Source organism: Arachis stenosperma, chromosome 1, assembly GCF_014773155.1.
Source record: "Arachis stenosperma cultivar V10309 chromosome 1, arast.V10309.gnm1.PFL2, whole genome shotgun sequence".
Classification (NCBI taxonomy): Eukaryota; Viridiplantae; Streptophyta; class Magnoliopsida; order Fabales; family Fabaceae; genus Arachis; species Arachis stenosperma.
The window spans coordinates 119,357,043-119,371,460 of NC_080377.1; the positions used below are offsets into that span (position 1 = coordinate 119,357,043).

General features: G+C 36.1%; 2 protein-coding genes and 1 long non-coding RNA gene across 4 annotated transcripts; 2 read left to right on the top strand and 1 right to left on the bottom strand.

Moving 5' to 3' along the window:
* Positions 1-1,000: 1,000 nt before the first annotated feature.
* LOC130945708 (uncharacterized) lies at positions 1,001-2,510 on the top strand. Its single transcript, XM_057874419.1, has one exon. The coding sequence runs from the start codon at positions 1,147-1,149 to the stop codon at positions 2,281-2,283; it is 1,137 nt and encodes a 378-aa protein (XP_057730402.1). The 5' UTR covers positions 1,001-1,146; the 3' UTR covers positions 2,284-2,510.
* Positions 2,511-3,838: 1,328 nt separating this feature from the next.
* LOC130969958 (uncharacterized) lies at positions 3,839-6,607 on the bottom strand. Of its 2 annotated transcripts, none has more exons than XM_057895989.1 (3): positions 6,525-6,607; positions 4,668-5,998; positions 3,839-4,561 (listed from the first exon to the last, which is right to left on the bottom strand). In XM_057895989.1, the coding sequence occupies exons 2-3, from the start codon at positions 5,984-5,986 to the stop codon at positions 4,102-4,104; spliced, it is 1,779 nt and encodes a 592-aa protein (XP_057751972.1). In that variant the 5' UTR covers positions 5,987-5,998; positions 6,525-6,607; the 3' UTR covers positions 3,839-4,101. The 2 variants fall into 2 exon arrangements, with proteins under 2 accessions (XP_057751972.1, XP_057751898.1); XM_057895915.1 differs by having other exon boundaries at positions 4,668-6,054.
* Positions 6,608-6,837: 230 nt separating this feature from the next.
* Positions 6,838-10,659, top strand: LOC130968417 (uncharacterized). Its single transcript, XR_009081655.1, has 3 exons — positions 6,838-8,631; positions 9,363-9,539; positions 10,374-10,659. It is a non-coding gene; the product is annotated as an uncharacterized LOC130968417 (long non-coding RNA).
* Positions 10,660-14,418: the final 3,759 nt, after the last annotated feature.

The following is a 14,418-nucleotide window of genomic DNA, read 5'->3' on the forward strand; positions in this document are numbered from 1 at the left end:
ATAAATTTATTTAAAATGAAAGTAATGTGATTAAGTATAATTTATTTAGATGTAATTAAAAAATAATTGAGTACTCTCTACAGTAAAAAATTAATATTATTGAAAGATAAAATTAAATTAAAATTTATTTTTATGTATCTTTTTTGTCCCTAACGTTTTCGTCCTATTTAAGTTCCTAACGTTTCAAAATCGTCTCAATTTTGTCCCGCCGTCAATTCTGTTAACGGATCCTTAACGGCAGGACAACATTGAGTCAATTTTGAAACGTTAAGAACATAAATAGGACGATTGAAACGTTAAGGACAACTTTAGGACTTACCCAAACGTTGGGGACAAAACGATACTTTACTCTAATTTTAAATATCTAATAAATATAATTATTACCCAAATTTTTGAAGCAAAATAATAGAATGGTGAGTCTGTCATGTCCCGCCGAAACTCGCCAAAACCCATAAGTTAGACAGTGCAAGTTAAGCTGATTTTTTTTATTATGGCGGTCTCTAATTTCTAACCCAACCTGCCTATTTCAGTGAGTTATGCAATCTGACCGAGTGAATTTTGGTCTGTTTGCCACCCTTAGTCATGACTCACGAAATCTAGATGAGTCTATTTTTTTCGGATTTGGATCCTTTAAAGTTTGAATTTTACTTTAGAGAATAAAGTGTGATTTTATACTCTTGTATAGTTTTTCTTTTATATTTATTCTTGTTTCACCTATGAAATAAATAGTGAGAAATCACACTTTATTCTCTAAAAAAATTCAAACTTTAGAGAATACAAATCTATTTTTTTTCACAGTGATCGCCTTCTCCTATTTTAAAATGGATCGGGTGGGGTGTTTCTTGTGAATAAAAACAAGGGTTGATCTTTGGGCCTCTCCCTCTTCATACTACGGGCTTGATAAATATTCTGGGCCTCAAACTAAATTTTTGTCCAAAACAAAAGACTACACCTATAATTACCAACTTACCCCGAGATCCAACGAAGTCATGGTGTTCGTGAGATCATAGCAAAGTCGGTTAACTCACCAGCGATCATATATCCGCGGAAGTTAGGGTTAGGGTTCCGATCATCTCCACAACAATACAATTCAAAGCAACAAAAACTACTTCAATCCCCAAATTTGCAAAAAGAAACCTCCCAAAAATGCATCCTAAATCGCACCAATTCTTCGTCCAATTGCCGGAGCTCCAAATCCCCTCCCAATCCGTAACGGTGTCCTCCGCCGCCACCCATAACGAAATCCACTCTCTTTCCCATCTCAAACGCTCTCTTCTCCCCAAATCACAATACTCATCCTTCTTCTACTTCACCCTCAATGGCAAAACTCTCCCCGACGAAACCCTTCTCTCCAGCTCCCAAATCCCCCCATTCTCCAACCTCCTCCTCCGATCTCGCCTCCTCGGCGGCGGAGGGGATGGCGGAGCCACTGGCGCAGAGTCCCGCGATTGCTACCTGAACATGTACGCCGTCAAGAAGCCCGACAAGGTTGACCCGAACGAGCAGAGGCTGTCCAAGTGGCTCAATTGCGCTCTCTCGAACGAGCCTCTGACAGAGCCCTGCGTCATCGACAAGCTTGGAAACATCTTCAACAAGGAATCACTGGTCGAGGCCTTGATCGGGAAGAAGCTCCCCAAAGAATTCGGCCACATAAAGGGCTTGAAGGACATGATCAAGGTTCATCTCTCTGTGATTCCTGGTGTTGGTAATATGGGTAGTGGTGCTAGGTTTCAGTGCCCGGTTGCTGGGCTTGAATTCAATGGAAAGTATAAATTTTTCGCCTTGAGGAATTGTGGGCATGTTCTGAGTGCCAAGGCGTTGAAGGAGGTCAAGTCGTCGACCTGTTTGGTTTGTCATTCAGGGTTTCAGGAAGGGGATAAGATTCCTATCAACGGGAGCGAAGAGGAGGTGGCGGTTCTGAGGGAGAAGATGGAGGAGGAGAAGGCAAAGACAACGAAGGAGAAGAAGAGCAAGAAGGTAAAAAATGGTGGTGGTGTTAATGGGGATGATTTAGAAGGATCGAGGTTGAGTGGTACCAAGCATGGCATTGATGTTAAGGCTGTCGAAAAGGCTTCTGCTAAAGTTGAAGCTAATAATAATGGTAAGGTTAGTTTGAAGGGAGTGAACGATGCTTCTGCCGCTGCTGCAAAGCGTTTCAAGGCTTCTGATTTGGCACCCGCCAATGCCACAAAGGAGGTGTATGCCTCCATTTTCACTTCGTCCAAGAAGTCTGATTTCAAAGAAACTTATACTTGTAGATCTCTCCCCCTTGGTAGAAACTAGAAACTGATTATCTGGTATTAGTGGTGTACAATTATCTCCACTGTTCTGATTTTGGTGTTCTTAATTCTGCTTTGAGGTTACAGAAAATGTTGGCTTTTGATATCTCACATCATGTGAACAGAGGCAGCAGATATTCATTGATCATTGAAGTTACTTTTTTTTTCTAAGTCTGACTGTAAAAAATAATGTTTATGGAATGGAAATGTTCTGTTGTGCATTATTAGTTATCTTCATTCTTTGTTGTTAAGTTGAGCAAAATTAAACAGGTTCCATCCCTCCATTTTGTGCTGTCTACATGGTATAGTTAATCTTTAATATTGATCTGAGAGCATGACACATATCAAAGTTCTGTTTACTTTCTCTACTCCACAAAATATGTGCTAGTACTACCATTTTTTTACCCTTGCTAATGAACAATGTAATTCTTATCATTTGTGCTTGTCAGTACAATGAACGACAATGTTTAAGATCCTGTATTTGGATATTTCCATTGGTATTATCATTAGTTCATCACTGAGGGAGGTACTTTGACAGTTTGACTGCTAATAACCACGTTTGTTTATTTACTTTTTAGTAAACAACCAACCATTTGTGTGCAAGTATGAAGAAACATCATGTTTCTTTCAAGAAGTCGAAATCGTATGTTGACTTCGCTTTACGACATTTAACTAGCATTCACTCCTTTTGTTGCTGAAATAAGAGTTGTTGACTTCTTGATATAGAATCTTAGAAGTTGTAAAATGCATCAACACGTCCGAGTAATACAAGCGGAATTAAAATTGAATTTTGAAGAAACAATAGTATGTATATATCATCTAGAGCTTCCTTCAAATAGATCAACTTTTTACAGAACTGTGCTAGCAATGACCATTGATCAATCAAATTTTGAATTTGGGACAAAAAGGGGGTCACATTTAAACATCCCCTCCCAAAAAATAAAAAAGAAAGATCTAAAACAACAGAATAAATGTAACAAACATACTTTTCATTTTAATGAACTAAGCAACAGTATTCTAAATGATAGCAAGCGAGGTGTGCTAGGCAAATAAATGTTCACTCCCAAGATCTACACTCATTTACTTCCATATCCCAACTTCTTTTTATAAGATCCAAACACTCCTCGTGGTCCGTCCAAAAAGCTTCAAACTTAAACTCCCTTTTGCCTCTAGCTTTTGCCTCCATATTCACTACTAGGAGACTATGGTCTGAGCTCACTGCTGGAATATCTGTAAGAACTACATTTGAAAACACTTATTTCCATTTCCAATTTACTAGTACTTTGTCTAATCTCTCTTTTATATTGAACCCATTCCTAGGATTGCTGAACCACGTGAATTTTCCGCCTTTCAAATTGAGGTCCATGAGTTTATTTGCATCTACGAATTCTCTGAACACCTCTATATGTATTTTTGGTTTAGGATTAAGCCCTACCTTTTCCCCTTGTGTTAAAATATCGTTAAAATCTCCGATATACGCCTGAGACCCATTCAGACAGTTATTACTTACAGAGAGCTCCTCCGATAGCTTCCTTCTTTGCTTAAACACCGGGTCACCATAAACAAAACACCCTTTCCAGCATTTTTCATTTCCTAAGTCAATGTCAGATTTAATAAAGTTATCACACCACGAATAAACATTCATATTTATATTAAATTTCCATAATAAACATAGCCCTCTGGACAATCCCCGGGGATCAACACAAAAAAACTTATCAAAATGAAGCTTTTTCTTAATCCTATTAATCTTCATTGCATTAGCTCTAGTTTTCATCAGGAACACTATGAAAGTAGAGTTATATTAAAGGTCTGGTTATTCGGTTCACTCAGTCGCAACTTCTGTTTCAGCTTGCTTGTTATCAACTTCTATTTTAGTTCTCTTGTCATCATCTACTTCTATTTCAGCTCTCGTGTCAGCAACTTCTGTTTCAATTTTATTAGCTCGCTCATCACCTATTTCGGTTTTCTCAGTTCTCTTGTCCTCAACCTTTATTTCTGTCTTCCCATTATCAGTGATCGCTTCCTCATCAACAAGACGCAGATCAGGATAATTTCTATGGTTCAATGAATGCAACCAGAGAGCCACAGTTCCATCCTTCTGTTCCGTAGAAGCAATATGAGAATATATGTACTTCATTTTGAAATCCTCAGCTTCTTTCTCGTATGCCTTCATTGACAATTCCTCATGGCTATCTTTCCATTTCTGGTTGTATGAAGCAAAGAAGCACTCATCCAAATATAGTCCTACCTCAGGGGCAGTAGGCACATTAATGTTAACATCCCTGCATTTTTTTTGTTTGGAGGTCAAAAAAATAAAGTTAGATGAGCATCACCCTGTATATCAAATCAAATTTGAATATAACACAAGCTACAAAGGTAATTACTCACTTCTGCAAAGCTTTGTTGATAAGAGATTCTGGTGCACAGTTTCTCATGATTGCCACTGCAAGCCCAACCATCTTCCGTATTTGATGAAGCATGAAGCTCTGTCCAACAATCTCACACTTTACAAATTCCATGCCCTCAACAACAACAGTAGTCTTTGCCTCAAATGAAATAATGAAGCGTCGAGCAGCAGGGTCCTCAGCTTTTGTTCTAGTGGTGAAGTTGTGGAAGTTGTGAGTACCTACATAGTACTTCAAGATCCTATTAAATCTCTCTTTCTCCTCCAAACCGTAACTGAATCCGCTTCCTTTGGTAGGCCTATCCTCTCCATTAACTTCCTCTTCCTCGACTATGGCCGTGTTCACTGATCCACCATTCACAGGGGTATCCTCATCTTGAACAGGAACCATAGTTTCAAGATCGGTTTTCGAGTTCACATTGTCAACTAAAACCTTAACCTCATTACTGGATTCCTCAGTTTTAGAGTTCAAATTGTCAACTACAACCTTATCCTCATGACCAGATTCTTCATTTAAACATTTACCTTCACCTTTGCTCAAAGATACATCAATATCCTCTGTCAGTCCAGCATTAACCTTATCGTCTTTTCTGAATGAATCCACATCCATAGCTTCTTGTGTTAGATTGTGCTTTGCATTACCAACAAGCCCTACCACCTTACGACCTCTCTCAGAACACTCCAAACATTTAACAAGCTCATTTCCGGTTCCCAAACTAGCTAGGACGGTCTCTCTATCCCGATGACAAGATGGATCAAGAGCAAACACAGGAATGAGATAGACATACCTCCTGCGGTCACAGAACTTCTTGGCATTAAAAGATGCTGTTACACGCTTGTAACCAAAGATCCGTATCTGATCCGGAAGATTTGAATTAAGGCGATCAACAAGACCAGGGGGATCAATATAGAACCTGCCTGAAACAACCTGACCAACAGCACTGACTCCCTTATCTGTTCTAGCTGAGCGAGCCCAGTCATACCGTTTAGCAATTCCACGATCCTGTTCAGGGACAGCTCCAGACACATACAAGGCTTCTTCCATGTCACCTTCAATGGTCTTGGCCCCGGGGTTTTTCTGCATACCCTGATAGCCAACGCCACAATAAGCAAAGAATATGGCAATCTTACGACGCTTGTACCTTTTCTTGGTGCCTGTGGCAGTTGTGCATTCTTCATCATCAGAAGTACTGGTGGACATCTTCTGCTTCTTAGGCTCTGGCTCTTCCGTAACAACTAGTGCTGGTGGCGGTGGAGGTGGTGGCAGGGATGAACTTGTTAGAGATGTATCTGAGTTTTCCATTTTTGTTTAGAACTGATAAGAATATGGGCAGCAGAAGGCAATGTTTAAAACCCAAAATGTTCAACAACCTGGAAAAGAGTTGGCAGGCCGGTGAACATCTATGGCCAAACCAATGACATCCGCATGATGCCACAAACCTATATACAGCAGTTATAGCCAATACATACAGAAGTGAACAAAACCTAAGCTACATTAGCAGTCTTTCACAACATTTCCAGTTTTTCGTGGTTACTCATGAGCTCTTTAAGTTCAAAGAAAAAACAAAAATTTTGAGTCACCAAGCAGAAGCACCTACTATTTGCCTTATTTTATCGATTTATTTTAGCATGTTCATTTTAACGTCAGTTTGAATTGACGATTAATACCCAGAAAAACAGCACAGAGCAGCTGTTTGAAGCTAATCTAAAAAGGCAAAATAGTTCACCATTCATGGGACACACACAGTCACAAACACAAATCAAATAATCAAATAACCGAAATGAAATTTCTGCTAATACTCCAAACGCATAACTACCATTCTACCAAGAAGAAGCATTACCAGAGAAGAAGCAAGAGGAGAAACAGCGAAAACAGAGGCCACGATGCACGCGAGAGAACGTTAAACCCTGATTTTGAGCATACAGACAGACAGTTACAGCTTCAGGAACCAGCGCGCTTCTACTTCTCTTTCAATTTGGGCTGGGCCCATTCTATTTTTCTGTGTACTAGGTTGGGTTTTTGTTTTGTTTGGAAGAATTTGTCAGCTTGGGCTCAAAAGGCCCAAATAATAAAATGAAACTCGCATTAGGGGTATATTTGGAAAAGAAGTAAAAAAGCCTCCTATTTATGTTTTAGGGTTACAGCATGTGAGGCAGAGTTAGGGTTTTTCGATCCGCACTCCATTTCAGAAGGAGATTGCTTCAATCTCGTTGATGCTCTCCAAGAATTCTAATCTCTCTCAGTTTATCATACCCAAAATAAGAAAGAAATAAAAAGAAAAAAAGGAAAATGTTTCTTCGTCTCTCTCTATCTCTCTCTCTCTCACTCTCGGTCGGTCGCTGAGTTGATTAGTTTCCCTTTCAGTTCCAATTTCAATTCAATTCAATGATCCATTTCCATTCATTCATTCATTCTCTCGCTTTCTGGCTCTCTCTTAACTCAAAGAGGCAGTGACGATGGTAGCGGAGTGCGGAACTAAAGGCTCCATCGTCGTGAAGCAATGCTCGCCGGTGGCGGGGCAACCCACCGCGGTGGATCCTGTTGCAGCCATCCATGGCTGCGTTGGTTTGCGACGGCCTGGCCTCGTGTTGTATCAAATCTGAGCCTCCACAACCGAAACCCTAACCGGTTCTGTTTCTATTTGGCGGCGTGCTGTTAATGCTGTGTTTGGTAGATACATGTGGAGGAAGAGATGTGAAGTGTGTTTTCCACCGAATTCGTGCACTCTCACTCTCTTACTCCACATGTCATCTAACAAACACAACGTTAATCTGATCGATTCTTTTTGCTTCAAATTTTCGGCCCTAAGATGATGCCTTTTCAAGTTTTCCCCATTTTTTAGTCCCCGAAAGATGGTATCTTTTATTTACATTCCAGTTTTGCCAAGTTGTTTTGTGTTAAATGATTGCCGTTTTGTTAATTTGTGTTATTGCTTCTATCCACTTATTTATTATTAAAGGCTTCAGCTTTGGTGGCTTTACTCGAAGGTTTGTATCAAAACATCACTTGATTTATATATAGTGTTATAGTTCTAGATGATGTTCATTCATTTTTGTATTATTGTGGCCATAGATGTATCTTTTGATAAATAAGATTCTACTGTCTTGTGATACTGCTGCTATCGTTTATGAGGATGATCACTTTTGTTAATATGCTTTGTCCCTTGTTTACAGGATATTGCTTCAATTTCTGTTTTACTTCACTTTTTTTGTGAGAGATATTATTACTTATACCTATATGCTATTATTAAAAGCTGTTAGCCTTGGCTGTTATAGTCACTCATTCTTGATAAAGACTATCAGTTATAAGAGCTTCATATTGACTCTAGCTTCTATATATACTAGTATATGTTATGGTTCAGAATATTAAACACTGTTCAGTTTTCTCTTAATTTCTATTTTATTACTTTCACATGGTATCATGAGCTTCAATGATCCATGGCTGACAACACAAAGTCTGCAAGTTTTGCTGATAGCACAGCAACGGTTGTGCAAACTTCGCCTACCATCATCAACGCTTCTGAAGGAATTTTTTCTTTTATAAAATATTAAAAAATTTAATTTCCAAAACAATTAAAAAGACATTATTTTCAGGATTAACTTTTTTTTTGTTTTGTCTTGGGAATTACATTTTTTTGTATTTTATGAAAGAAAAAGTTCCTTCACATTTTTTAACATGAAGACACCTTGCTACCCCCTCACATTTTTTTTTTCTCTCCAGATTTACCAGGATAAGTTCGTTATTGAGTTGCTTATGTTCTGGCCAACGCCATTCCAATGAAGATGTGGAAATTATACACAGGATGGAATAAACGGAACATCAAAACATGGGAACGAACAAAAAGCATTGGGCTTTGGTTGGACAATTTTAATGAAGCTTACTAAGTTGAGAGTGAAAATTGCAATCCATTTGGGCAAAGCATCAAGAGAGTCATGTTTTCTTCTAGGGTATGAACTATGAATAGAGTTTGGCATCTGTTGAAACTTTGGATGAGCAGAGCCCCTCCTTGTATAAAACAAATGCAAGATGTCTGTTGATTTATTTAATATATAGATATGTCGAACTTTTTCCCCCTCATAATCGGAAAGAATGAACAATTATGTTGAGATTTATCTTCCCTGCGAGGTTTTATAAAATAAAAAAATTGTAGGGGTTGATTTATAAATATTAATTTAGTTAAAAAGCTTTGTTTTAGGAAAGTGTTTAGAAATAAATTTGCTGATGATTTAGATGATCACTCTTTTCTTTCTTTCATTGGAGGAAACAGACATGTCCGGTTTTAGTGGATTGTAAAGTGAATTTTGCGAGTAAGTTAATGATGAAAAGGGGAAGAAGAAAGGGATTGTGCTTTCTGTTATAAGTGAAAATTTCTCTAGGAGTATATGAAGAAATTTTGTCCTAACTTAATTTTGTATTTTTGTTTGCCAAAGTTTTGAAAATAATAATTCTAAAGATGTTTTAGGTTCATAATGATGATGAGGTAAGGGCATTGTTCATGCTGCCCTCCAATTAAAGCAATTGGTACACTCATATTTTATCAATATCCATCTTTTGTTTTTCTCTAATTTTTATAAATTTGGTTTGAATTCTTCTTTTTATGATGTTGGATACCCTCCGAGCTGGCAGCTTTTTCCTTTTTGCATTTTGCTCACTGTTTGTAATTTTGTTTCTTTGTTAGTGTGTTCATATAGTGAAGGAGACATGGGGGGTTGAAATGGGAGACATGCAATGCACTATACCCGTTACACTTGGACTCTCGGGACAAAGTGTTGAGGCATCACATTTGGTTCATAAGAAGTCTTCATGATACAAACTTCTTGCCTCCATTGATTTCCATGAAAATTTTTCAATTGAGGTAATCTCATACAGAAGTTATAAAAACTCTCAACTATATAAGTTTAGGTTCAAAATCGATCAAATTTATGATTCTACAAATAAAATTTTACAAGTTTGAGTTTTATTATTGAAGTTTAGGCATGAAACATGTATAATTTGGTCATAGAATCATTAGTAGAGTAATTACCTATAAGTTGAAATAATTTAAATAGTAGTTAGAAGAGTTATGATGGATTATGATGAGAAATGAAATTTAAGTCTCACTTTCTTAAATTCTCTTTCAAATGCTTGTAATTTGCATTGGCTCTTTATTTACCCTATTTTAGCTAAAGCTTTTAAGTATGCTTTTAGCATTCGACAAAATCATGAGTTTTTAAAGGTGCATAATTTATGAATGCAGATAACTCATATTCTATGCCTTGAATTTCTTCATGTTTTTGCTTACGTATTTTTTATTGCACTGCTAGCGACAGTTTAAGCATAGTCAAAATTTTGTCGTAGTCTTCTATTTTTATCCTTTTTTATATTTCCTTTTGAAATTAATTAAGATATATGTGACCCCTCTTGCATATGCCATTTTATTGAAAGATTTGCCTTTATAGGTTGTAAATTTTTAAGAAAGTATGCGAATTCTCCAATAACAAGAAATACATATTGCTTTTATTTCTTCCATATTGCTTATGTTAAGATTGTCACTTACTTATTTGATTAGAATACATAGTTCCTTAAGTTTTATTGAAAATGAAAAAAGTTCATAAAGAACATATATTTTTGGTTATACACTCATTGTAGATGTTAACATTGCTTTTTATTGGCATTACCATCTTTATTCATGCAAGTTTTTGTTTGCCAGATAACGGATCAAAGAACTGACATGAACAATTCACTTGGGCTTGATTGAGGTTCAGCTGCACATCAAAGAAGCTGTTTCAACTGCACTAAGTGAACCTGGTAAAGTAAATAGAAGGACACATTTAAGGTTTCTTGTATCCACATTAAATTGGGACACATGGTCTTATTGTGACATCATTGACATGAGTTACTACAACAGGATTATATGTTTGTCAAGACTGGATGATGTTGATTTGAATGTATGTGTAAAAATATTTTTATACTGATAATAAATTAAAATTATATTATTTTTATGTTGACAAAAAAAAATTGATAATTGTTTGTTTTGCTTTATTTTATTAGCACAAGAAAATATATAATTGTTACGATGGGTAACCGGAAATTAATGGACTGGGCTTGTAAGCCTGGCCCAAACGTCAAGAGGAGATGGTCTCCGATTTGGTTTGCGATTGGGAGCTGTCGTCTGACTTGTGTGTATGATAGAATTGGGGGTGGTACCTGCAAAGATATTCCGATGCCTAAGTCAGTAAGGGGTTAAGCAGGTTTTGAATGTATTGGAACTTGAAGATACCTGAAAGATGTTAGTGTATTTATAGTGATGAACCAATAATCATCGTTAGAGTAGTTTCACCTTTTAAGGTGAGTAACCGTCTCTTTATCTTAGAAAAGTTGAGATATAACTTTTGGAAGTGGGTTGAGAGATTTTAGGGGCACTTACATATTTAAATAAGTGTTATCTGCCAACTATCCTTCGAGTCTGACTTCTTAGGAGTGAGGTCTGTGTTGAATCTGCCCCCTTCTAAGGAGGTCGGTTGGTAGCGAAGGCCAATCTTGAGATTGGGATGTTTTGGTTTATTTGGACTTAGACCCTAGTGTTGGGTTAGGTATGAACAATAATTAATTTAAATCTTTTGACAAAATTATTAACAAAAGGAAATATCAAATTTAAAACTATTATGTACAAATAATGTAGTTTATATATATTGATAAGTCACAAATAGTGCACAAATTTTAGTAACTACATATGCCATAATTAAAACAAATAATAAAAATATAGTATTATTATTTAATTGATTTAATTATTATTCGTACAATTCTATTAATTAAGTAAATATAATCTAGCATTTAAATTTTTAATATATGTAAATATGAAAAAATTAAACCTTTTGATTTTATAAGAAATGTTTGTAAAATGGTTAGTACATAAATTTTATTGCATATATATAATTTTTTTTGCAAGTTTATGTACTAGTTATTCTACAAACATTTCATGATAACTAAAAATTTTTTAAGAGTAAAATTATAAAAAAATTAATTTATTTAGAATGAAAGTAATATGATTAAGTATAATTTACTTAGATGTGATTAAAAAATAATTGAATACTATGTACAGTAAAAAATTGTTATTATTGAAAGATAAAATTAAAATTTATTTCTATGTATTATTTTTGTCTCTAACATTTCGTCCTATTTAAGTCTCTAACGTTTCAAAATTGTCTTAATTTTGTCCTGTCGTCAATTTTGAAGCGTTAGGAACTTAAATATGACGATTGAAACGTTATGGACAATTTTAAAATTTAGCTCAAACGTTGGGAAAAAAATGATATTTTACTCTATTTTAAACATAATAAATTCTAAAACATATCCTTTAAATAATTGTTATATGTTTTGGCTGAAATTAATGCTTTGTTGAAATAATGTATATAATAAAAGATTATTATTATTATTATTATTATTATTATTATTATTATTATTATTATTATTATTATTATAGATGACACTTTATTGATGAGTTTTTTTTTTTTTCTTGTTTAAGCTTTGCTTTGTGACAAATAAAGTATTAACATAACAAAAATTTTTTTACCGGTTCTAATATAGTTTTATATATAGAGCTGAAAATGTAGTTCTCTATATGGAGCTTCATCAAAAGTCCAAATTGCGAAAAGTCCATACACCTAATCCCTCACTAATTACATCCAAATAAAAAAGCTTTTATTAATGATTCAGGCCTCTTTTTGTAATTATTATAAATTTTGGATAAGAATATAAATTCACATACTCACTTGTACCGATTGCACCATAGCCACACATTTAGAATTATCATAAAGTGATTTTTAAAGACCACTTTATACTTTCACCATCATAGCCAAATCCTTAAAACAATTTAAAAGATTTTAAGTATTAGGTAATTTTTGTATTTACAATATTTGACAAATTAGCAGGATTAAGATGATTTAGTCATTATTCGAAGTCAAGAATCAATTTGGAGCAGTATATTTGATATCACTAGAAGATCATGCTTATTGAAAACATATTAACATGATTCATTTATTGATAGTGTATTACAACCGTGTTACAATTTTTAATTTTCTTGACAGACATGTTTTAAAATTATATTAATTAAAAGGGATAAGTATGATTTTGGTCCCCAACGTAGAAACTGAAAATTTATTTCGTCTTTCGTCTTTTTTTCGCTCTAAAATTATTCCCAAAATTTCAGTTTATTTTAAAATCGTCCTTTTTACCAATTATATTTTTTTATTATCAAATTGCCCTTTATTAAAAAAATTATAAAATAAAATAAATATAAAATTAAAAAAAAAAGAAAAAAAGGAGATACAGAAGCGGGGTGGGAGAGGGGGGGCCGAGAAAGAAAGAGAGGGGGGAGGGGGGCCAAGAAAGGTGGGGGAGGGTGGAAGGGGGAGAGAAGAGGGATCAGCTCATCGCCGCACCGCCATTGTCTGCCCGCCGCCGCCGCCTCTTCTTCTTCTTCTTCTTCTTCTTCTGCCATACCCGCCGCACCACCGCCCGCCGCAGCCTTCTTCTTCTGCCATAGCCGCCGCACCACCGCCCGCCGTAGCCTCCCCTGCTTCACCACTGCCAGCGAGCATCCCTGCTTCCCCTCCCTCAATCCCTGTCACAGAAGGAATCAGAGCTCATCGCCGTCCGTTCCCCTCCCTCCAGCCCCTTCCTGTCATGCTCAGACTGCCGGCGCTCCACCACTGCCTCTCCTGTCTCCTCTTTTCTGTTTTTTATTTTCATAATTCAGGTTATCATTTTGTTGATTTTAATTTTCTGTTAGTTGATTTTAGGTTATTGAATTGCTGAAAGTTGCTGGTGAATTGTTATTGTTGTTGTTGAATTAGCTTAGATTTGATAGAATTAGCTTAGATTCTGTTAATGGTTAATTGTATACAAGATCCATGGCTGTTGTTCTTCTTCTTCTGCATCTGGTTGTTGTTGTTGTTGTTCTTCCGCTTTTGGTTGAGCTTATTGTTATCCATTGTTGCATGTTTTTGTTTCTGTATTTGTGGATTTGCTTCTGCTGCTGTTGGTTAATGTTGAGGAAGAAGATGGGTGTTGAGGAAGAAGAGGGGAGGGAGGGAGGGGTATTTTTGTCCGAAGGACAATTTTAAAACAAACTGAAACTTTGGGGACCATTTTGGAGCAAAAAAAAAGACTAGGGACGAAATAAATTTTCAATCCCTACATTGGGGACCAAAATCATCCTTATCCCAAAATATTAGTGAAAATATATGCCAATCTTTCCACTCAACAATGAAAGAAGTTAACTTGGAGGATGCTATTGATTCCCTAACTAATCCACCTGTGTTTAGTTACAAATGCGCATTACATAGTTTTTTTTTTCGATAAATTAGACAACTCCCGATTACACATCACACACACCACACTCACACACACATGATATCCTCTTTTTTTGATCAAATTGTGCATTACATAGTTACAAATGCGAATGATTCCCCTCTATTTAATTTGTTTGAACAAAGTCCCGACTAGAAAGCCCAACTCGAACCAAACAAGCTCCAGGCCCCTTCCAGGAACACAACAGGACAGCAGCACTACGTTCCGCAATCTTCTTCTTCTTCTTTTTTTGGTCCATGTCATGGGCAAGGCCTAGCCCAACCCACAAAACAAAGAAACACCTGGGCACAAAGAAAAAAGGAAAAGGAGAAATGGCACTAAATAAACATGTTTCAGGCATTGACCAAAAAACATGTTTCAAGCTAACTACCAAGCTTCCACTT

Coding starts and splice junctions, on each gene's coding strand:
- LOC130945708 (XM_057874419.1), top strand. CDS start 1,147: ATGCATCCTAAATCGCACCAATTCTTCGTCCAATTGCCGGAGCTCCAA.
- LOC130969958 (XM_057895989.1), bottom strand. CDS start 5,986: ATGGAAAACTCAGATACATCTCTAACAAGTTCATCCCTGCCACCACCT. Junction 4,562..4,667: donor ATCAACAAAGCTTTGCAGAA/GTGAGTAATTAC, acceptor AAAAAAATGCAG/GGATGTTAACATTAATGTGC.